This window comes from Eriocheir sinensis, unplaced genomic scaffold, assembly GCF_024679095.1.
Source record: "Eriocheir sinensis breed Jianghai 21 unplaced genomic scaffold, ASM2467909v1 Scaffold1743, whole genome shotgun sequence".
In the NCBI taxonomy this organism is placed as follows: Eukaryota; Metazoa; Arthropoda; class Malacostraca; order Decapoda; family Varunidae; genus Eriocheir; species Eriocheir sinensis.
The window spans coordinates 304-25217 of record NW_026111121.1 but is presented as its reverse complement, the minus strand read 5'-3'; the positions used below and the strand labels follow the sequence as shown (position 1 = coordinate 25217).

General features: G+C 41.8%; 1 protein-coding gene and 1 long non-coding RNA gene across 11 annotated transcripts; both read right to left on the bottom strand.

Annotated features, from left to right (window-relative positions):
- Positions 1-299: 299 nt before the first annotated feature.
- Positions 300-6955, bottom strand: LOC126990554 (uncharacterized). The gene is made up of 2 exons (XR_007744527.1): positions 5812-6955; positions 300-575 (listed from the first exon to the last, which is right to left on the bottom strand). It is a non-coding gene; the product is annotated as an uncharacterized LOC126990554 (long non-coding RNA).
- Positions 6956-11043: 4088 nt separating this feature from the next.
- On the bottom strand, positions 11044-21454 carry LOC126990556 (cleavage stimulation factor subunit 1-like). 10 transcript variants are annotated; one of them, XR_007744531.1, is made up of 6 exons: positions 21422-21454; positions 15851-15908; positions 14259-14389; positions 13531-13677; positions 11938-12031; positions 11090-11465 (listed from the first exon to the last, which is right to left on the bottom strand). XR_007744531.1 is itself a non-coding variant. In XM_050849168.1 (5 exons), exons 2-5 carry the CDS (start codon positions 14259-14261, stop codon positions 11356-11358), a joined length of 336 nt encoding a protein of 111 aa, XP_050705125.1. In that variant the 5' UTR covers positions 14262-14389; positions 21422-21452; the 3' UTR covers positions 11044-11355. The 10 variants fall into 10 exon arrangements, 9 of the variants coding, with proteins under 9 accessions (XP_050705125.1, XP_050705119.1, XP_050705124.1 ...); XM_050849168.1 differs by lacking the exon at positions 15851-15908 and having other exon boundaries at positions 11044-11465; positions 13531-13659; positions 21422-21452; XM_050849162.1 differs by lacking the exon at positions 13531-13677 and having other exon boundaries at positions 11044-11465; positions 14259-14385; positions 21422-21443.
- Between the last annotated feature and the right edge of the window lie 3460 nt (positions 21455-24914).

The window sequence follows — 24914 nt, the reverse complement described above, 5'->3', positions numbered from 1 at the left end:
GCCCCTCTAAATGGTCTTCTTGTGCTTGGTTGTTCTGCCTCTCTTCTCTGATTTTTAAGCGATTCTTCTAAAATTCTTGAGTATATTTAATATCCTCCCTTCTGATTAAGTTTACAGCTCAGTTCAGTGCAGTTCTGAGCCTCCTCTTCTTGATTTTCTTGTGCCTGGTTGAGTGCTGCCGTCTCTTCTCGGATTTTAAGCGATTCTTCCAAAATTCTTGCATATATTTAATTTCCTTCCTTCTGTTTATGCATGTTTCAAGTTTCTTGATTAAAGCTGCAATATGGTAGTAGTAGTAGTAGTAGCAGTAGTAGTAGTAGTCTGTGTAAATGGGAGGGGTCCAGTAACCTGTGTATTGTAAAAGAGGTCAGTTTTCTTCTTCTCTTCTTCCCCATTCTTCTGATCAGGTCTTTCTTGACTTCACAGTCTTATTGCTTCTTTACATAACAATAGTTCTAAAATGTCCACCTTGTTTTCTTGGTATGGCTGTGCTAGTATTGTGTGTAGTAGCATGTCGTGGTAGGTATTGGGTGCTGTAATCTTGTTTCTGCCCCTTACATGTTGTGTCAGGGCAACTGTGGAAGAAGGAGAATAAGAGTTATAGGCTGGTATTACAAGACGCTTTGCCATATCACATCAGCTATTTCTAAAGGACAAAGAGGGGATCCATCAGGTTCTATAGGTTCCTGGTACAGAAGAAGGGTCAGACTACCACCAGGGTCATAAAACTACCTCTGGAAATGCCCACAAGTCCTACAAAAGCCTTGGCAAATATGTGTTCTTGGGCGGGGAAATGTTTTGTAATACGACCCATAGACACGGTCCCGTCACGCTGGTGGCTTGCCAGGTAACACAATACGTAACACTGTCCCTGAACACACGTCACACGCCTTCCCTGCCCGTCACAATGCGTAGACGTAACACAGTACCATATATCACCGTGACGAAGCTATATAGTGTGGCAGGTAACTAAATAATAACGTAACACTAGTCTAGGATATGAAATCACTGTTTCTGGCACTGCGTAACACCTTCAACCCGTCACACACCTCCCTGACCGTCACCTTGATGCGTAGACGTAACACAGTACCATATATCACCGTGACTTACAGATACTTACAGATGACCTCCTGGAAGAGGCTTACGCCTGTGACTCCAGATCTACGTTAACAACTTGTGGCAGTGTGTGGTGGACGATTTGAGCCTTGTAATTATATTTCAAATCTTGGTTAGCCCAGAATTTATCGAGTCTGGATTCAAACTGAATCACTGTTGTTGCCGTCACCACCCACTCAGGCAGTTGATTCCAATTATTCACTACTCTACTTGGGAAAGCATACTTCCTTACATCCAACCGTGATCTTGACTTAAACAGTTTCAATGAATTTCCCCTACTCCTGCTTTCTTCTCTAAGTTTCAATATTCCTCTGGTACATGCATCATCATATTTCCCAGTGAGTATCTTATAGGCCTCAATTAGATCTCCCCTTGCTCTTCTATATGCCAGTGTGGGCAGTCTCAGCTTCCTCAGTCTCTCTTCGTAGGAAAGTCCCTTGAGTTCAGGCACCATCCTAGTAGCCCTTCGCTGAACGTTTTCCACAATTTCAATGTCTTTCACCAAGTAAGGACTCCATACTTGGTTGGCGTATTCAATGCGTGGTCTTACCAGTGCCTTAAACAAGGATTTAAATATTTCAGAATCCAATGAAACAAAAGTTCTTCTAATTATTCCCGCTAAATTATTGGCTTTATTTAATTTTTCTACTAGATGGTCAGCACAACTTAGTTTATTGTTTATAATGACACCCACATCTTTCTCTGTAGTAATCCTCATTAACTGTTTCTCCATGTGATATCCTTGATCTTCAACAGATGTTCTTCCTATTCTCATGTATTTGCATTTGTCTGGATGAAATCTTAATAACCATTTTTCACTCCATGAATATAAGTCTAACACATCTTGCTGCAACTTCCGACAGTCATCTTCTTCTTTAATGCATCTAAAGATCTCAGTATCATCCGCATACATATATACTTCACTATCATTTGATATTTTATCAGGGAGATCATTTATGAATATTACAAACAGCAATGGCCCGAGAACAGACCCCTGCGGCACTCCACTTATCACTGGCTTCCAACTTGACATTTCCCCTTCACCACCACTCTTTGTTTTCTCTGTGTTAGAAAAGCTGTAATCCATTCCTGGTACTCTTTTCCAATTCCATAACTCTTAATTTTACTTATAAGCCTTTTATGTGCCACTCTATCAAATGCCTTCATAAAATCGCAATATATTACATCAATTGCATAACCATCATCAATAGTTTCAGTCCACTTGTCCATAACTTTTATGTGTTGGAGCACCGTTGACTGTCCCGGGATGAATCCATATTGTTTTTCACTAAACAAATTATATGATCTCATGTGCGTCATTATCTCCTCCCTTATTATAGTCTCAAAAATCTTACATATGACACTTGTCAAGCTGACTGGTCTATAGTTTTCTGGGATACACTTGGCACCCTTTTTATATATGGGAGTAATAATATTATGTGCAATGAGCCAATCCTGAGGGAGTTCCTTGTGTAAAGGAGTATTGATAAAGTATTTCTAAGGGCACTAATAGTTGTTCCATAGCCTCCTTTATGATTCTAGGGTGTATCCCATCAGGTCCAGGTGATTTATGCTTTTTTAGATTTTCAATGATCTTTTTAATTTTTACTTTAGTAATTTCTAGATGAGTCAAGGTTGGTATACTCTTCACTTCACAGTCTGGCACTTTGCCTTTTGGCTCTTCCACAAAGACTTTTGAAAATTGTTCTGCTAAAATTTCAACTTTCTCCGATTCATTTTCAGTTTTACCATCTTCAGCAATGCCCTTTTGTAAGTCAGGAATCCTGGGTTTACTTTTTACCTTACTCTGGATATATTTCCAAAATACTTTGGGATTCTCTTTTACGTTTTTAGCTATTTCTTTTTCCGTAACCTTCACAGCATTTCTTGTTTCTTTTCTGATTTGATTGTTAAGTCTACTGTACTCTTTCTCGGTCTCCATATACATTGTCCTGCTGAATGCATTCAAATTCCTTTAAAGATTTCATTCTCATCCATAACCTCTGTTTTCTTTTATCTTAGACCACAATTTCTTGTTCATTTGTAAATTTTCATTTGTCCTCTTCCTGTATTGCTTAAAATTCTATCCTTCTTGTAGGCACACTCTTTTCTATTGCAACATGTAACTTTGACTTAAATTTACTCCACATTTCTTCTATATTAGTAGCATCAGATAAGTATTCCTTCCAGTCTATCTCCAGTTCCTTCTCAACAACTCATAATCGGCTTTTCATACAAATAAATTGTCTTCTTTCTTGAGCCAGAGTCTCCTCCTGTCACACACAGCGTGAATCACGGCATGGTCACTTCTCCCCAAAGGATTCCCAATCATAACTTCTTCCACAATTGACTCTTCATTAGTGAAGAACAAGTCCAGAGTGTTACCCATATGTTCTCCTCTCATCCTGGTAACATCCTTCACATGTTGCATCAAAAAGCAATCACGCACCTTCTCCATGAATGTAGTTCCAAAATCATTTATTCCAGTGTTAGTGGTGTAATTTTCCCAATTTATTTGTGGCAAATTAAAATCCCCAGTTATAATCTTATAAGTTGCTTTCATCTCATTCATCTCTTGAAACAGGTCTAGAAGCAAATGATTGTTTCTCTCCAGGCTGTTTGGACTCCTGTATATTAATGTTAAAATTATCTTTTCTCCTTGAAGCACAATTTCCAAACAGCAATATTCACAAAAATTTGAGACTAAATCAACCTTGTTATATGTGATACCATTTTTCACATATATCAGTAGACCTCTGCCAACATTACCAAAGATATTAGTTTCCTCTATCTCATATCCATCAATATTATATTCTACTATATTTCTCTTGTATCTAAAATGCTTTGGTTTAACTTCAGATAAAGCAATCACACTTGGTTTTTCACTCATGGTATCCAGTAATAACTTCAATTCCAAAATCTTATCACAAGTATATACATCCACATTTGTAAACATAACAATAAACTTACTATTTACATTTTTAACACCACCAACCCCTAGTGTACCAACACTATCTTCTACACTGGCCGTGACCCTTGCTCCTCCACCTTGACAACTCTTCTGTTCCAGGGTGGACCTCTGACCACATGCTTCCCTTTCCCTGTCTCCGTTAAGTTTTTTGCTTTTTCCAACAAGTCCTGATCCAATTGTCTTTCCCTCCTGGTTAAGTCATAGGCCACTCTAAAGTTCTTCAAGTTGTCATCCTTGGCCAATTCTTTAACGTTTCTAAATAAATCATTTCTCACTTCTGGATCAGTCAACACAGTTAGGACGGGCCTTCCTCTGCCTTCCTTCTTTTTCCCGAGCCTTACCACTCTTGCCATCTTATCTTCATGAATCCCACATGCATTCAAAATTTGTTTCATAATCTGTCTGTCATGTTTAATTCTTTCCTGAAACATACTTGAGTCACACTCTGGAACATTGTATACCACAATGTTATTTTCCCTCTTCTTCTTATCATTTAGTTCCTCAAATACTGTATTCATATCCATTTCTTTCTGTATTCCCTGAGACACCTGATGTTCCCCATATGTCCTCTCTCCTTCCTTCATCTCTTTTTTGGTTGACTCCTTCAAGTCTGATAAATTCATTTCAACTCTTTCCATCCGTGAACTCAAATCTTGCATACTCTCCTTGTCTGTCATTTCCTTGGCCTCCAGAACCCCCACCCTACCAGTAACATTAGCAAGAACTTCTTTATCCACTTTGACTGCTTCACGTATCTCCTGAACCTCAACCTGGATTATCTCCTGTTTCTCAATTAAATCTGCTTGTGTCTTCTCCAGCTTTTCTATATATGATTTTAGTTTGGCACATCCTTTCTTGCAGGAAATACAATGCCAAGTAAATTGAGATCCAGCCTCTTCTTCCACCATAAACTTATAAACATCTGGTGGTATTTTTTCACACTTAGCATGGTACCATGTCTCACATATATCACATAAAATTGCCATATCCTTTTCTCTTACCATTTTACTGCATCTCCCACACACATCCCCTGTACTTTCCTTCCTTTCCTCTTCAGATATTTCTGTTGTTGTTCTGCCTGCAGGTTTCCTCTCAGTCCCACCATCCATTCGTTTATTCTCCATGTTTCTCTTTGTTTACCACTCAGATTACAATTTTAAAGACCTTATTTCAAGAGCTCACGGACGGCACGTCCACCACACACCACGTCACGGTACGTGACGAAGCTATATAGTGTGGCAGGTAACGAAATGATAACGTAACACTAGTTTAGGGTACGAAATCACTGTCTGGCAATGCGTAACACCTTCAACACGTCACACGCCTCCCTGACCGTCACCTTAATGCGTAGACGTAACACAGTACCATACATCACCGTGACGAAGCTGTATAGTGTTGCAGGTAACGATATAATAACGTAACACTAGTCTAGGGTACCCAAACAGTCATTAGCAATGCGTAACACTTGCAACCCGTCACACGCCTCCCTGACCGTCACCTCAAGACGTAGCCGTAACACAGCAGACAGGAGCACAGTAACACAGCTGTAGAGTTAGTCACGCATGCAAATAACAACGTGTAAGTCTCTCACCTCAAAATATATATTAACCACGGCCCTGCCACGACTGCCCGGCGGTCACCTCAACACTGGACGCCACACAGCCCTATTACGCACTTATATCATTGACCCAGCAATAATATAACGACTCATAGCACTGTCTCACCTCAAATTACACTCCACAAGTCCCTGGCAAGCTCGTGGAGGCAAGAAAAAGTGGGAGCCAGCGGGGCCATGGCGCGGGGTTGACTGGTGGCCATGGCTGTGTGGACGCGAAGACTCCCAGCCAATCAGCGCACAGGAAGCTCCGGGCAGCCAATCAGAGCACAGAATAGGGACGCTGCCCTCTCCCGCCAAAGCCAAAGATATATTATAGTTATTTCCAAGCCTGTTTTAAGCCTTACAATGTTACTATGGCTTTCCGGGAGGTTAGAATTAGTCTTTGCACAGTTTAATTATGGTTTTCTTGGAGCTTTGAAGGTTTAGAGGCGTGAGTGTGAAGGAGCGAGAAACTGTCGGGTCCGTACACACATATATAGTTATTTCCAAGCCTGTTTTAAGCCTTACAATGTTACTATGGCTTTCCGGGAGGTTAGAATTAGTCTTTGCACAGTTTAATTATGGTTTTCTTGGAGCTTTGAAGGTTTAGAGGCGTGAGTGTGAAGGAGCGAGAAACTGTCGGGTCCGTACACACGTATATAGTTATTTCCAAGCCTGTTTTAAGCCTTACAACGTTACTATGGCTTTCCGGGATGTTAGTTTTAGTATTTGCACACTTTAATTATGGTTTTCTACGAGTCTTGAAGGTTAAGAGGCGTGTGTGTGAGGGTGCGAGATTTTGGCGCCAAAGTTGCAATGAGGGGGAAGCTGCTGACCTGGTGCCGCGACCAATCACAGAGCAGGAAAAAAAGGCGGGGAGCTCACAGCCAATCAGCGCACAGCAAGGCCCCTGGACAGCCAATCAGAGCAGAGAATAGGGACGCCCCCCATTTCCCGCTCAAAATCACTCAAGAAAGCCACACACAGATATATTATAGCCATTTTCAAGCACTTTTAGAGGCTTAAACTTAATTATGGCTTTCCTGGAGACTAGTTTTGATATTTTCACACTTTAATTATGGCTTTCCGGGAGCTCTGAAGGTGAATTAACGTGTCTAAGAGGGAGAAAGCGGTGGGCGTCTTCATACCTCGTCGAATTATTAATAAAACCAAAACTTACCGGCGTGGAAATATAATATGGATAAAATTAAATTAAAACTTACCTGAAACTTGCTTGATCCGTATAGTAATAAGGGAAATACGAGTAACGAAGCCAGTCAGAATTAGTTTGTCTTACAGGAATATAAAATCACACTAAAAACCATAAATTACTGATAAAATGTAACAGATATGGATAATTAATGTGATAAAGAAGGTAATATTCAAGGGATAAGTGATAAGGGAAATAAATAAGTTAACCAGAATCTCGATAAAGCATAAAAAAAACACTGCAAACCATAAATGACTTCGAAAATATGAAATAAATTAATAAAAAGAAACTATCACAGGAATATCTAAGTTTACCCTCGCAACACACACTCGCTCACACACATACACTTCAACCTTATAACGTGACCGCCTCGCCCCCTTTCTGCCCCCAAGCTATTATCTTACCTTAATTAAGTAGTGCTATTGCCGAATAACCGGGCTGCGGCGTTATAATCGTGAATATTTGGCGCCATCGTGAGGAGCGTCTTGCCGTGCGTCTGCTCGGAATGGAGGTCGGCCCGGGAATGGCGCCAAGGCTCGCTTCCCCGCCAAGCTTAGTATCTCAAACACGCTCATTAATGGTCTTACGCAGGGACGAACTATGAATTAATGACTATAAAAATACAATAATAGAGCTCATTACCGTAAAGCTAAAGGACATTTTAAATACACGAATATTCCAGGAAAGAACCGACGCGCTGACCCCGCCAAATTTACCATAGTGTCTCCCCCAAGTGTATTAATGATCTTACGCACGGACGAACTATGAATTAATGACTATAAAAACACAATAATATAGCTCATAACCGTAAAGCTAAAGGACACTTGAAATACACGAATATTCCAGAGAAGAACCAACCGGGAATGGCGCCAACTCGCACCCCCGCCAAAATTTGTATCTCAACCACGCTTATTAATGGTCTTACGCAGGGACGAACTATGTATTAATGACTATAAAAACACAATAATAGAGCTCATTACCGTAAAGCTAAAGGACATTTTAAATACACGAATATTCCAGGAAAGAACCGACGCGCTGACCCCGCCAAATTTACCATAGTGCCTCCCCCAAGTGTATTAATGATCTTACGCAGGGACGAACTATAAATTAATGACTATAAAAATACAATAATATAGCTCATAACCGTAAAGCTGAAGGACATTTAGAATATTCGATCATTTCAGAGAAGAACCGACGCGCTGACCCCGCCAAATTTACCATAGTGCCTCCCCCAAGCGTATTAATGGTCTTACGCAGGGACGAACTATGAATTAATGACTATAAAAACACAATAATAGAGCTCATTACCGTAAAGCTAAAGGACATTTTAAATACACGAATATTCCAGGAAAGAACCGATGCACTGACCCCGCCAAATTTACCATAGTGCCTCCACCAAGTGTATTAATGATCTTACGCACGGACGAACTATAAATTAATGACTATAAAAACACAATAATAGAGCTCATTACCGTAAAGCTAAAGGACATTTTAAATACACGAATATTCCAGGAAAGAACCGACGCGCTGACCCCGCCAAATTTACCATAGTGCCTCCCCCAAGCGTATTAATGGTTTTACGCAGGGACGAACTATGAATTAATGACTATAAAAACACAATAATATAGCTCATAACCGTAAAGCTAAAGGACACTTGAAATACACGAATGTTCCAGAAAAGAACCAACCGGGAATAGCGCCAATTAACTCGCACCCCCGCCAAACTTTGTATCTCAACCACGCTTATTAATGGTCTTACGCACGGACGAACTATGAATTAATGACTATAAAAACACAATAATAGAGCTCATTACCGTAAAGCTGAAGGACATTTTAAATACACGAATATTCCAGGAAAGAACCGATGCACTGACCCCGCCAAATTTACCATAGTGCCTCCCCCAAGTGTATTAATGATCTTACGCACGGACGAACTATAAATTAATGACTATAAAAACACAATAATATAGCTCATAACCGTAAAGCTAAAGGACACTTGAAATACACGAATGTTCCAGAAAAGAACCAACCGGGAATAGCGCCAATTAACTCGCACCCCCGCCAAACTTTGTATCTCAACCACGCTTATTAATGGTCTTACGCACGGACGAACTATGAATTAATGACTATAAAAACACAATAATAGAGCTCATTACCGTAAAGCTAAAGGACATTTTAAATACACGAATATTCCAGGAAAGAACCGACGCGCTGACCCCGCCAAATTTACCATAGTGCCTCCCCCAAGCGTATTAATGGTTTTACGCAGGGACGAACTATGAATTAATGACTATAAAAACACAATGATATAGCTCATAACCGTAAAGCTGAAGGACATTTTAAATACACGAATATTTCAGAGAAGGACCAACGCGCTGACCCCGCCAAATTTACCATAGTGCCTCCCCCAAGTGTATTAATGATCTTACGCAGGGACGAACTATGTATTAATGACTATAAAAACACAATGATATAGCTCATAACCGTAAAGCTGAAGGACATTTTAAATACACGAATATTTCAGAGAAGGACCAACGCGCTGACCCCGCCAAATTTACCATAGTGCCTCCCCCAAGCGTATTAATGATCTTACGCACGGACGAACTATGTATTAATGACTATAAAAACACAATAATATAGCTCATTACCGTAAAGCTGAAGGACATTTTAAATACACGAATATTCCAGGAAAGAACCGACGCGCTGACCCCGCCAAATTTACCATAGTGCCTCCCCCAAGTGTATTAATGATCTTACGCACGGACGAACTATGAATTAATGACTATAAAAACACATTAATAGAGCTCATTACCGTAAAGCTGAAGGACATTTTAAATACACGAATATTCCAGGAAAGAACCGACGCGCTGACCCCGCCAAATTTACCATAGTGCCTCCACCAAGCGTATTAATGATCTTACGCACGGACGAACTATAAATTAATGACTATAAAAATACAATAATATAGCTCATAACCGTAAAGCTAAAGGACATTTAAAATACACGAATATTCTAGAGCCAACCACCGAGTTGACCTTTTTGAGGCTAAATGAAACCTCAATTTTGGCTTTTTGTCAAGCGTTTGGCCTAAATCAATTCACTTTGGCCAAAAATACCTGATCGGGCACAATTTTACCTTTTTTTCATAATGTCTGGGTCGGCATTCTTGAAAAACGCCTACGATTCTCATATCAGTTATGTCTACAGGACAAAAAACGATGTCAAATGCGCCTAATAAGTGTTTTTTCACGTTTATGTCAGAAATAAAATAAAACTACACTAGGAAAGGCCCATGACCCCTATGTAGGCCTTGTAAAACGTATGTGGGGAAAAGAGTTCTCGTCAAGGTGTTGAAATTGTCATTGTTACTTTGCACATCCCTAATGATCAAATTTTCTTTGCAAATTTATATATTCACTCAGGTGCTTTTCATGTTCAACATCTCCCTGACCGTATTTTGGAAGAACAGACTGTACTCATGGGTGATTTCAATGCTAGATGTAAAGAACTTGGTAGCCATCAGACCTCAAATGTGAATGGTATTAGATGGAAGGCGCTTTTTGACTCTACTGATGCAATTATGCTTACTGGTGATAGTGTTTTGACTCATGTGCATGGTGGTAATTGCATGTGTACCTCCTCACGAATATTATCAGCATTTACATTCTAATTTCTTTTAACTAACCTCAACATGTTTTATTTTTGTACAATGGAGATTTTTATTTTTTGCAACTAGCCTATATAGTCAGGGCTTTGTCTGCAAGCCCAGCCATTCCCCTTTGTTGTATTTTACAACAATAAATATTTCAATTCAATTCAATTCAATGTTACTCTCTTGGAGCCTTCTGATTAATGTAGAATCATTTAAGTTTAAGGACAGACCACCTAGTCTGGACCATGGGGTCTGTGTGGTCTGATTTTGTATGTAAATCTCTCTCTCTCTCTCTCTCTCTCTCACACACACACACACACACACACATACACTCTCTCTCTCTCTCTTTAAACATGGGGGAACTAATATATTTTGACTTATTCCTGTGGAGGATATGGCTCTCTCATCCTTACCCATATTTTTTATCTTGACTTCTTACTTAATTTTCTAAGACGGACTTAATAATATATCTAGTAGGAATTAAAGAAAGATTTGAAGTTCTCACACCTCCAGATACTTAATCATAGCTCATAACATTCTCTCTCTTCGTCTTCTTTTTATTTTTCACTAGACAAGCATAAGAAAGATTGAGTATCTAATGCTGTCAAAATACACATTGATAATCATTCTTCACTTTGACAAACATTCCTATTTTTAATTCCGCTTACTTTTCCAAGGTACTTTTATTCTTGACATGAGTACTAATTACAAGGTGCATACAAACTGAAACACCCAACTGTATTGTTATAAAACAAAAATTGGATAAAAGGCCCTTCCCTTGACCCTCAGCAAAGTCTTGTTGAAGGGTTTCAGTGGACATTCCTGCGGTACCAGAACCTTGCCCGGTAGTCATCTGAGCAGGTGATGAAGGCCGGCGAGCAGGGTGAGTGGACCATGTGTTGCACAGGGCCATTGTGACCTGGGGAGAGGGTAAGACAGTGAGACAATGGACTATGAGACACCTCAAGACCTAACCCTACCTTGTACACCTTAGCTGCTGATATATTCCATCATCGGGGAACTAACTGGAGATATTCTACTAAAACTGATTTTAGTGTTATCCAACTTCCTGAAATTCAATTTAATGAGCATGCTCTTTAAAAAAAATTTGTGCAAATAACCAATTTTCCCATTCATTTATCCCCAGCTTGATTAAATTGGGGAAAGTACTTCCAAATGAAACTGTTTCTCTTGTTGACATTGATAAGTTTAAAACAAGGTCAGCATCAATTGATATTTGATTGGGTATTGTTTCTGTCGTCACAGTCTTGTATTTTATATATTTATGTCTACTAACTCAGGGGAGGCAAAATATCTGGTGGAGGCAAACAGAGGGTTTACTGAAGGTTGGCCTGGACTAGATAAGCAGGTGGTTGGTGGTCCACACTCACCCACTGAGCCGGCACCAGTGTAGCCAATGAGGCAACGGCCCGTTGACAGCTCCCACAACTTGACAATGCTGTCCAGACCCGACGACAGGATGTACTGGGAAAAAGGGATGACTATCAGTATTTTTCTTATTAATTTTTCATTATTCATGGCATTTCTACAAATAGGCAGTGAAACCAAGGGCTTGACAAAGAAACTAATCTGCAAAATGTCATTCCCACAAAGACAAGAAATTTGCAGCACCCTCACCAAAAGAAATGATTTAAACATGAGGTATCTTGATCATTCATTCATGAAAGCCTTGAAGTCACTGGAAGAAAACTAGTGACCATAACTGAACCACTGAAAACTTTAAAACAACGGTAAACTTGATCACTATGAAGTCCAGCCCCAAGGATAATAAGTATTGTTAGGGTGACAGTAGGCATCAGTGTATCTATGCCCATTACCAGGGAGCTGAAAGGTTTCTAAGGGAATAGTAGAAAGATTACTACAGCACTTCAGCCAAATGGGAAGAACATCAAAGACTCACAATGCACTTGCCTCAGAGTCAACAGTTACTGTCAAAATCATCAGTCTACCTTACTCCAAACTCTTAACATGGCAGCAGCCCCTCTATGCAATACAAGTCTTCTCTTCTCCCTCACCAGTTCGTCTCCCACTCCCGTCTTTGCCTTCCTCAGCCTCCATTCCCCTTCTGCAGCATGCGACTTGGCAAGCAAAAAGAGGCTACTGAGCCATAAGTTCAAAGTAGGGTGTCCACAACTTAACAAACTAAACCAAATGCTGAGTCACTAGGAGGCTGATATATTACCTCCACAGTCCTGAATCATCATCATCATCTGTTTAATGTCAGGTTTTTCCATAATCTCTCATGAAGTTAGACGGTCAACATACACTTCCAACTATTACTATCCATTGCCTCAGCCTCTCCAGTGCCTAATGCTGCCAAATGTTCTTAAAAGCAGCAGTTTCGTATGTGTTATTATATTTCACTTAGTCCACCCCCTTTGCTTATGAGACAGATCCCCTTCTAAAAAGTCGGCTCCATTAACGCACTGTAAAGATAACACTTGCTGTAATTCCTCTGGACTTGGCATTTCCTAGGCATAATAATAACTACTCCATCCCTGGCCAAGAGATGTCACAGCCTTAACCAGAGCAGGAGGGAGACAAGTGGTGGAGACTGTTGGGAAAGGCAGTGGATTAGTAATGACTGACGGAGATGATTAAGTGTTGACATACCTTACATGTCTTACTAGGGGTTGAATTTATGCCTCAGCTGAACCTACTAGCTTTGACGGGATTGACTTTTTATATATATATATACTGGTCGGTATTTTGAGACTCACTTTTCACACCAACTATTTCTAAAGGTCAAAGAGGGGATCAATCGAGATCTAATGAGTGTTTCTTTAGGTTCAAAAGAAGAAGGGTCAAACAACCACCAGGGTCATAAAACTACTTCTGGAAATGCCCAAAACTCCTATGAAAGCCTTGTCAAATATGTGAACTTTGGCGACGAAATGTTTAGTAATACGGCCCAGTATATGAAGTGGTGTGTTTGAAATGACTACTCAAACTCAGCACACTACCTTTATAGACACGTCCACACTCCCCATGGCCACTAAACTCCCGTCCATGGAGAAGGCTGCAGCACGAGACTTGTCCTTGTGGGAGGTGACATAGGCGGTCTCATACATGGCTGGCTCGGGGGCGCTGGTCTGGGGTTCCGTTTCGTACTCCAAGTGATGAAAAAAAAAGAAAAGAGGGAAGAAAATATAAAATCAATCAACTACACAATTCAGGAACAAAATATATGTAAGAAAATGTCTTTCACCAGCTCAAGGAAATGGGCAGTGGCCTTAATACACTCTCAGGCCCTTGCTCAATGCCATGGACAGGGGGCAGAGGGAAGCTCAGAGACCAGGTGATGCTGATAACAGATGTGCAGACTGAGTTTGTATTTTTTGGATCACTGTTTCAGGGTGTCAGTCCTACAATGTCAAAGGATTGGCCTCGACTGTATTGTACCTAGTATGATGTTTAGATACCATTATAGTGCACAGACTTATTTATTAGAGCTAATCTAATCTATGTTCAATTAGTATAAGTGCTTGCATAATGGAGTAGTTTAGAGTGATATATCATACATATGCATAAGCCTCAATAAAATGTATCCTTTCAAACATTTATTTTACATGAAGAAACTCAAACACACATTCTCTCTCTCTCTCTCTCTCTCTCTCTCTGCTATGTTATCTTGCAGTATTTGGCTCCCTAATGCATCAGTGCTAGACTTGATAATCACAAGCCACTATACCATGTTCGTGCTGCAGTCCAATGGTGATTATGTTCATGAGCCGGTCTGAAGGGGAGACGGCCGTGGCTTCTTGGTCCACAATGACGGCCAGCTCCTGTGCGAAGTTCTGATGGCCATCGTAGAACAGCTGGCTGCGGCAAACAGGGGATGTAAATATAATAATATCAATACTGCCTTTGGCACTAAAAAAAATATATTCTGAAAACAGAGACTGAGGAAATACATTTGCCAATGTATTGGTGACTGGCACCAGAAGAAACTAAAGACAAAAAACTTGTGAAAAGACTAAAAGAAAAGAATAAAACCAAGCATAATCAGCTTCCCGTTCATCCTCGTTTCTCTTGGAGCAGGGAGTTTGTTTTGCATCTCTGCGGTGAATTTGAACTCCAGTTTGTGTGTTTTGTGAGTGTGAGGCAAGTGGTTAGTGGTAGCTGTGGTGACCAGGCCACAGACAAGCAAAAAGTATCCCAAACTGTCTCCAAGCTGGCTCAGGAGTGGCCTGAAGACCCTTGGGCAGTATTACTAAACATTTTGTTGTCCAAATTCACCTATTTGACAAGGCTTATGTAGGAGTTTTGGGAATTTCCCACAGTAGCTTTATGACCCTGGTGGCAGTTTGACCCTTCTTCTGTACCATGAACCTAAAGAAACACTCATTAGAACCCGACTGACCCAATCTTTGACCTTTAGAAATAGCTGATGTGGGAAGCCAAAGTGGGAAGCCAAAGTGGGAAGCAAGTCACTCTGGCCCTGGTCACTCCGGCCTGCCCCACGTTCGACCCAAGCCACTCCATCCCCCTTGGGTGCGTGCGCGAGTATGAGCGGGAGTTTGTATGGATGTTTTTTATTCATTCTTAGCAGGTGTCACCTGCGATAGGGTCACAGCCTACGCAGCTTGAGCTAATTTTTTTCAATTATCGTAAATTACCTGTGTTTCTCTGAGACTTGCAACAACTACACTTAATAAAAATGTAGCTGATCATTCTCGCTGTTTTATTTATTGGTAAATGAGAGAAAATATAAATTCATTTTTATTAACAATAGTCACTTATTGTATTGAAGTGTAATTGTTATAAGCCCCAGAGAAACACTGGTAATTTACGATAATTGAAAGAATGGCTCAAGCTGCGTGGGACCTGTGACCATATACCCGCTAGTCTGTTAGTGCAGGCAACGCACACATTCCTCTCTATATCCCTGCTGTGCAAAGAAGCCAAGAACGTACATATTCAGGTGTGGCTGGTCAAGGACGGCAAGCTGTCATGCTATCAGCGATGGAAATATCGTTCTATGCAAGGTGCAAGGTTGGAAAAAGTACAAGCAACACAGGATTACAACTGACCAATTGCTGAAAGCTTGCTCCAGACTGAGTGGACCAACCACCTAATTTATTTAGTTTGCTGTTTAGTTTGCTTTTAGTTTGAATGCTTTATCTGTATTTTCAATACTCTACATTATTATTATTATTGTTTTAGGTTTTATCATGTGATTTTGTTGTTGATTTAAAACAGTAAAGTAAGAACATAGAATGACATATTTCCTCTACTCCATAAGCTTCTATATATTGATCTGCCTTTATGTATAGAACTCACATCCTCCTCTTCTTCTTCCTCCTTCTTCTCCTCCTCCTCCTCCTCTGCACTGCTTGGCCTGTAAGAAGATATGGGATTGTCAGATGCTTCCAACTCTAACATTAACTACTTGCAAAGGCTAAAAAAAGAGATCAATTTGGTTCTAATGAGTGCTTCTGTACCATCAAGGTACAGAGGAAGGGTCACACTACCACCAGGGTCATTCAACTATCCCAGGAAATGCCCACAACTCCTATGAAAGCCTTGTCAAATATATGTTTTTAGGTTCACGGTACAGAGGAAGGGTCACACTACCACCAGGGTCATTCAACTATCCCAGGAAATGCCCACAACTCCTATGAAAGCCTTGTCAAATATATGTTTTTAGGTTCACGGTACAGAGGAAGGGTCACACTACCACCAGGGTCATTCAACTATCCCAGGAAATGCCCACAACTCCTATGAAAGCCTTGTCAAATATATGTTTTAGGTTCAAGGTACAGAGGAAGGGTCACACTACCACCAGGGTCATTCAACTATCCCAGGAAATGCCCACAACTCCTATGAAAGCCTTGTCAAATATATGTTTTAGGTTCACGGTACAGAGGAAGGGTCACACTACCACCAGGGTCATTCAACTATCCCAGGAAATGCCACAACTCCTATGAAAGCCTTGTCAAATATATGTTTTTAGGTTCACGGTACAGAGGAAGGGTCACACTACCACCAGGGTCATTCAACTATCCCAGGAAATGCCCACAACTCCTATGAAAGCCTTGTCAAATATATGTTTTTAGGTTCACGGTACAGAGGAAGGGTCACACTACCACCAGGGTCATTCAACTATCCCAGGAAATGCCCACAACTCCTAGGAAAGCCTTGTCAAATATATGTTTTAGGTTCACGGTACAGAGGAAGGGTCACTACCACCAGGGTCATTCAACTATCCCAGGAAATGCCCACAACTCCTATGAAAGCCTTGTCAAATATATGTTTTAGGTTCGGTACAGAGGAAGGTCACACTACCACCAGGGTCATTCAACTATCCCAGGAAATGCCCACAACTCCTATGAAAGCCTTGTCAAATATATGTTTTTAGGTTCACGGTACAGAGGAAGGGTCACACTACCACCAGGGTCATTCAACTATCCCAGGAAATGCCCACAACTCCTATGAAAGCCTTGTCAAATATATGTTTTTAGGTTCACGGTACAGAGGAAGGGTCACACTACCACCAGGGTCATTCAACTATCCCTGGAAATGCCCACAACTCTAAGGAAAGCCTTGTCAAATATATGTTTTAGGTTCACGGTACAGAGGAAGGGTCACACTACCACCAGGGTCATTCAACTATCCCAGGAAATGCCCACAACTCCTATGAAAGCCTTGTCAAATATATGTTTTTAGGTTCACGGTACAGAGGAAGGGTCACACTACCATCAGGGTCATTAAACTACCCCTGGAAATGCCCACAACTTCTATGAAAGCCTTATCAAATATATGTTTTCTTAGGGTCATGGTACAGAGGAAGGGTCACACTACCATCAGGGTCATAAAACTACCCCTGGAAATGCCTAAAACTCCTAGGAAAGCCTTGTCAAATATGTGTTTTCGTTGGGTCATGGTACAGAGGAAGGGGCACACTACCACCAGGGTATATATATATATATATATAGAGAGAGAGAGAGAGAGAGAGAGAGAGAGAGAGAGAGAGAGAGAGAGAGAGAGAGAGAGAGAGAGAGAGAGAGAGAGAGAGAGAGAGAGAGAGAGAGAGAGAGAGAGAGAGAGAGAGAGAGAGAGAGAGAGAGAGAGAGAGAGAGAGAGAGAGAGAGAGAGAGAGAGAGAGAGAGAGAGAGAGAGAGAGAGAGAGAGAGAGAGAGAGAGAGAGAGAGAGAGAGAGAGAGAGAGAGAGAGAGAGAGAGAGAGAGAGAGAGAGAGAGAGAGAGAGAGAGAGAGAGAGAGAGAGAGAGAGAGAGAGAGAGAGAGAGAGAGAGAGAGAGAGAGAGAGAGAGAGAGAGAGAGAGAGAGAGAGAGAGAGAGAGAGAGAGAGAGAGAGAGAGAGAGAGAGAGAGAGAGAGAGAGAGAGAGAGAGAGAGAGAGAGAGAGAGAGAGAGAGAGAGAGAGAGAGAGAGAGAGAGAGAGAGAGAGAGAGAGAGAGAGAGAGAGAGAGAGAGAGAGAGAGAGAGAGAGAGAGAGAGAGAGAGAGAGAGAGAGAGAGAGAGAGAGAGAGAGAGAGAGAGAGAGAGAGAGAGAGAGAGAGAGAGAGAGAGAGAGAGAGAGAGAGAGAGAGAGAGAGAGAGAGTGTGTGTGTGTGTGTGTGTGTGTGTGTGTGTGTGTGTGTGTGTGTGTGTGTGTGTGTGTGTGTGTGTGTGTGTGTGTGTGTGTGTGTGTGTGTGTGTGTGTGTGTGTGTGGCACTCCGGACTCATCTCCAAACTCCAGAGCGTGGGTGTTAGTGGCAGGCTCCTCCATCTCCTTCACAACTACCTCGAGGACAGATCGCTCAGTGTAATGGTGAACGGTCACACCTCAGGGGAATATCCTATAAATGCTGGCGTCCCACAGGGTAGTGTCCTTGGACCACTTTTGTGGAATGTGTATTTCAATGATCTTCTCCACCTCATACCTGAAGCAAACACCTACGCAGATGACTGTACCCTCACATTCCCTTGCGACGGTACAGATCACTGTGCACCCGTCGCCCTTATCAACCAGGTTTTACAGACCGTCTCATCGTGGGGACATCGTTGGCAGGTTGACCTGGCACACGACAAGACACAGGTCATGCTGGTCTCAAGGCGACGCTGCCCCCCAGCCATCCCCACTCCCCCCATAATCCTACAAGGGAAGGTGCTGCCCTTGCAACAGTCTATCACTGTCCTCGGTGTGGAGGCAAACAACAGCCTGTCCTTCACCAGCCATGTCAGGAAGACTGCATCCAAGGCAGCAGGACGGCTGAAACTGTGTCAGGCGTATCTCCCACCTCCTTGATGCGAAGGGAGTGTCGAACCTTTATGCTGCCCAGGTTCGCTCCCTCATGGAATACGCCCCCCTGACATGGTCATCCTGCCCTCCATCATACCTGGGTCTTCTCGACAAGGTACAAAACCGCGCCCAACGGCTCATCTCTCAAAGGGCCGCCCCAAACCAGCAGCAACCCACTCCACTACATCCTCTTCAGCAGAGGCGAGACGTGGCTGGCCTGTGTACCATCTACAAGGTACACATGCAGGCTGCTCCGCACCTCGCAACTCTCCGGCAAAAGTGGGCAACACCACACCCCCACGCCACCAGGGTCGCTCTGTCGAGGGAACACCAGCTCACCGTGCCCTTCACCAGAACGGAGACTTTCCTCCGCTCATTCGTGCCCGATATACTAGACTCTGGAACTGCCTGACAAGACACACTCACATTCACACATCCACTACACTCCACACTTTTAAAAAAGAAGTGAACACCTGGCTATTGTCTAATGTACACCACTAACTTTAACACTGTACTGTCCATTATCTTGTAACACAACTACAGATACTTATTCGGAACCTTACCGGTAACTTTTAGTTGTCATGTACCACTTTATGTAATCATGCTTAGTAAATAAGAGAGAGAGAGAGAGAGAGAGAGAGAGAGAGAGAGAGAGAGAGAGAGAGAGAGAGAGAGAGAGAGAGAGAGAGAGAGAGAGAGAGAGAGAGAGAGAGAGAGAGAGAGAGAGAGAGGCGGGAGGAGGAGGAGGAGGAGGAGGAGGAGGATAGGAGTCCACCCAACATAGTGAGGGAGAAGGTGTGGTACAGAGGAAGGACATCAGACTATTTAGCAACATGCCAAACCAAATCTTATATGCAGGTCTTACAGTATACATATAGCAAGATTCATGCAGGCAAATCAACATACTACAGGAAGAGGAAGAGGAAGGAAGGGAGGAGGAGGAGGAAGAGGAAGAGAGATAAGGAAGAGGAGGAGGGAAAAGAGTTGGAAAGTTTGGTTAAGTGGGCAGTGCAACATCTGTGGTCATGTGCCGGAGAGAGACAGGAGGGGAAGGAATTATAGGAGAAGGGAACAGTTGGAAAGTTTGGTTTAGTGGGCGCAACATCTGTGGTCATATGCTGGAGAGAGAGAGAAGGGGAAGGAATTATAGGAGAAGGGAACAGTTGGAAAGTTTTGTTTAGCCGGCGCAACATCTGTGGTCACATGCCAGAGAGAGACAGGAGGGGAAGGAATTATAGGAGAAGGGAACAGACCCCAGGAGACGGGACACAACATCTGTGGTCATATGCCGGAGAGAGACAGGAGGGGAAGGAATTATAGGAGAAGGGAACAGACCCCAGGAGACGGGACACAACATCTGTGGTCATATGCCGGAGAGAGACAGAAGGGGAAGGAATTATAGGAGAAGGGAACAGACCCCAGGAGACGGGACACAACATCTGTGGTCATATGCCGGAGAGAGACAGAAGGGAAGGAACTATAAGAGAAGGAACAGACCCCAGGAGACGGGACACAACATCTGTGGTCATATGCAGGAGAGAGACAGAAGGGGAAGGAATTATAAGAGAAGGAAACAGACCCCAGGAGACGGGACACAACATCTGTGGTCATATGCCAGAGAGACAGAAGGGAAGGAATTATAAGAGAAGGGAACAGACCCCAGGAGACGGGACACAACATCTGTGGTCATATGCCGGAGAGAGACAGAAGGGAAGGAACTATAAGAGAAGGAACAGACCCCAGGAGACGGGACACAACATCTGTGGTCATATGCCGGAGAGAGACAGAAGGGAAGGAATTATAGGAGAAGGAACAGACCCCAGGAGACGGGACACAACATCTGTGGTCATATGCCGGAGAGAGACAGAAGGGGAAGGAATTATAGGAGAAGGAAACAGACCCCAGGAGACGGGACACAACATCTGTGGTCATATGCCGGAGAGAGACAGAAGGGGAAGGAATTATAAGAGAAGGAAACAGACCCCAGGAGACGGGACACAACATCTGTGGTCATATGCCGGAGACAGACAGAAGGGGAAGGAATTATAGGAGAAGGGAACAGACCCCTGGAGACACAACATCTGTGGTCATATGCCGGAGAGAGACAGAAGGGGAAGGAACTATAGGAGAAGGGAACAGACCCCAGGAGACGGGACACAACATCTGTGGTCATATGCCGGAGAGAGACAGAAGGGGAAGGAATTATAAGAGAAGGGAACAGACCCCAGGAGACGGGACACAACATCTGTGGCCATATGCCGGAGAGGGAAGTCTTCTACTTAACTACATTCCACTTTAGCCACTTGGAAGGGTGAATTAATCTTCTAGCTAACTTTACGAAGGCCCAGTAGGCGTCTAGAGGCCCTAGAATAGGAGAAAATAGGGAATATACAAGAACATTTTTTTGAGCCATTACTCAGACCACCTCAAACTCAAAATGGCTCCTTCTTATATATCCATTTTTACGGTGTTTTACGTAGTTACATTCCACTTGAGCCACTTGGAAGGGTGAATTAATCTTCTAGCTAACTTTACGTAGGCACAGTAGGCGTCTAGGTTCCTTAGAATAGGAGAAAATAAGAAAAATACGAGACCATTTTTTCTCCTACCTCGACCAGTGCCCCGCCATGTTGTCTGGGTACAGTTAGCTAAACGCCTATTTCTCACCCCTTTTTTTTCAGACGTCTTCAAACGCCTAATAAACGTTCAAACATTACAAAGAAAATAATTAGAGACGAAAAATAGTCATTAGAAGCCTCTAGACGTGTTAATTATTAGGTAAACGTACATAGAGTTAGCCCTTGGGGTCGTATGCCAGCTAGGGAATTACATTATTTAGCCCCATAATTATTTTTTTAGACCTATTGTAAGGCCTGTATGGGGGTAATTATATATGGGGATAGTTATTGAACCTTCTGTGAGGCCCACTAGCTTGTAAATATACGTAAATAGCTAGAATTTAATGTCTTATTGAATATTTTTGGTCTTGAAATAGGTGAGCATCGCCCTGCGCATGTGTTTACGTTAAATAATTATGTCTTTTTAATGTCCCTATGACCCCCAGATAGGTTATAATGGAGGATATTTATTAGTTATTACTTATTAGACGCTTTTAGGGGGCTGAGGGAGCTTCTGAGGCCTAAACAAGGTGAATTTTGAGTCTTTGGGGTACAATTTTCCGTTATGGCTGGGACAAGTGAGCGAAGTTAAGTGAATATATACTTTGATAACTATAAAATTAAGCCCGTAATGACTAATTCCTACATACCAAAATACGTAAAAATAGACGCTCTTTAAAATGAGACTAAGCACAATACTGTAGCTATCGTAACAATGGCGTAAAAAATATAAGTATTTGTAAACACGTAGTCATGTCCAGCGTACGACACTTTCTTTAACAAAAAAATTATTTATGCTTCCCTGGCGCCATGAAGCTATGAGTAATTATTTTTTAGGATCGTAAGGGTAATAAAAAGATAAATTCCGTCATTGGAGGGCCGGAATCGGTATTTAGAGCAATGCTGATACAGTTCAAGGCGTCGAGTACGATACCTTGATGACCACTAGCCCAGTGCAGATAGATAGATAGATAGATAGATAGATAGATAGATAGATAGATACTTTATTCGTCAAATTGTGATACATTAAATTTTGTATACAAAATGAAACTCATTTTGGCTTAAGAGCTCCCTAGTAGTTATTTGTACATTAAAAATAAATAAAATCAATGAAGCAAAAAAAGCATTTAAAAACACTACTAAAAACGTTACTTGGGCTATTCATATAAAAATTGTATACATGCAGTAATAAGTTATTTCTACCTTTATCACAAACTATCATATACAGTTATCATGACTACTTACACCTAAAAGTTAGAGAGAGAGAGAGAGAGAGAGAGAGAGAGAGAGAGAGAGAGAGAGAGAGAGAGAGAGAGAGAGAGAGAGATCCCACAGAGTCAAAATATATTAGTTCCCCCATGTCTAGAGAGAGAGAGAGAGAGAGAGAGAGAGAGAGAGAGAGAGAGAGAGAGAGAGAGAGAGAGAGAGAGAGAGAGAGAGATCCCACAGAGTCAAAATATATTAGTTCCCCCATGTCTAGAGAGAGAGAGAGAGAGAGAGATCCCACAGAGCTAACCTTCTACCAGATCTTAGATATGTATAGTAATTATGTAGCGGATGAATTATATCTTTCATAATCCTGTCTACTTGTTTCATCGTACCTGTCTGATAAAGATCTAGTGATATGGTCTATGCACCTAGTTTTCCTGCATTTTTAACAATCCTTCCTAGCTTGTTTTTATCTTGATTGATAGTTTATTGTTGCAGGTAAACAACGAGGGAGAAGGGAGGAACATGCCATCCCAACCCCCAGGCAGGACAGAGTGTGATTATACAACTATTAATACATGTGTGGGTTACAGGTAAGCTTTCCATACCAGGCAGTGATTGAAAAGTTTAAAACTGATTCTAATGTTGATTTATAAAATAGGCTAAATATCACTTTATCCACACGTAGATTGCTCAAAATACGTACAAAGTATTAACACTGCCCTTTAACTGGTCATCGATCATAAAACCCAGATACTTATACTGTGTGTGTGTGGGTGATCTCCGACCATTATACGAGCTAGTTAATGTGTATGTGTGTGTGATAGATAGATAGGCAGATAGATAGACAGACAGACAGACAGACAGACAGACAGAGAGAGAGAGAGAGAGAGAGAGAGAGAGAGAGAGAGAGAGAGAGAGAGAGAGAGAGAGAGAGAGAGAGAGAGAGAGAGAGAAATATCGCAATCAGTACACTCTCTCTCTCTCTCTCTCTCTCTCTCTCTCTCTCTGTCTGTCTGTCTGTCTGTCTGTCTGTCTATCTATCTGCCTATCTATCTATCACACACACATACACATTAACTAGCTCGTATAATGGTCGGAGATCACCCACACACACACACACACACACACACACACACACACACACACACACACACACACACTGACAGATAGATAGATAGATATTTATTGACCACAAATATACATAAAACCAAAACATCATACATAAATCGGAAGTTATTTAAGAATGCTAATAATTCCGTTAATATAAGAACATTTCCAATTTCTAGTCCACATTCAGCACTTCAGTAAAATCTTTATATAGTCACTAAAATATACAGAGCTCTTGTGTCTTTACTGGCAAAAAAAATAGTTAAAAATAAAGCTTTACAAAGTTTGATAAATATTTGAAACTACTTATTTGAGACATTTTCAGAATACATTGTGATAAAAGAAAAAACTAAAACAAGCCCTGGAAGATGACGAATTCCCTAAAATAAATATACTGAAATGTTAATAGCCTGGACATCTTAAAATATCCAGGACATTTATAATTGTAATGAGCTTGTACGGATCGGGCTCGTGATCAGGATATGACAAATTACACACACACACACGCACACACACACGCACACACACACACACACACACACGCACACGTTTAACTAGCCCGTATAATATTATGAGAGGTGTGGTGTCATCTGCCATCCGGTGTCGTGAGACATCCCATATCTATATTTTACCATCGCGGAACCCAAAATTTACTATCATGGAGTGACTAAGTGAAGCATCTAAGTGTAAAAAGTACTAATGAGGACTTAAATAGCGATGCAAGGCTTATTAGGTCACAAGAAGAAGAAGAAGAGTGATTGTTAATATCCTCGTTATATACACACACACAAACGTCATCATTTGCTTTCATAATAAAATAAATAAACTTGGGTGGGACAGACCCCGACAAGCAGATGACAAAAGACACGGTACCATGTCGAAATTCAGGTATATGAGGATATGGGATGTCTCATGATACCCGGATGTCTCATGACGCCACACCCTGGGCTTAACGACATTCAAAGTGGCCGTTAACACACACACACACACACACACAACCCTTAACAATAGGCTTGCTCCGCCCCTTCCAACAGGCAAACAAGCGAACTACACGGAACAGCTATTACGCACACACACACACACACACACACACACACGACCGTTAACTAGAGGCCTGCTCCCCCCCCACCAACAGGCAAACAAGCGAACTACGCCGAACAACTAT

Excerpts from the sequence above, each read along its gene's own strand:
- LOC126990556 (XM_050849162.1), bottom strand. The coding sequence starts at position 21,441 with ATGGCGGGGCACTGGTCGAG. Across the intron at positions 14,386-15,850 it reads AGGAAGAAGAAGAGGAGGAT|CTGTTCTACGATGGCCATCA; the intron begins GTGAGTTCTATA and ends TGCCGCAGCCAG. Across the intron at positions 12,032-14,258 it reads TGGACTGCAGCACGAACATG|TACATCCTGTCGTCGGGTCT; the intron begins GTATAGTGGCTT and ends CCTTTTTCCCAG.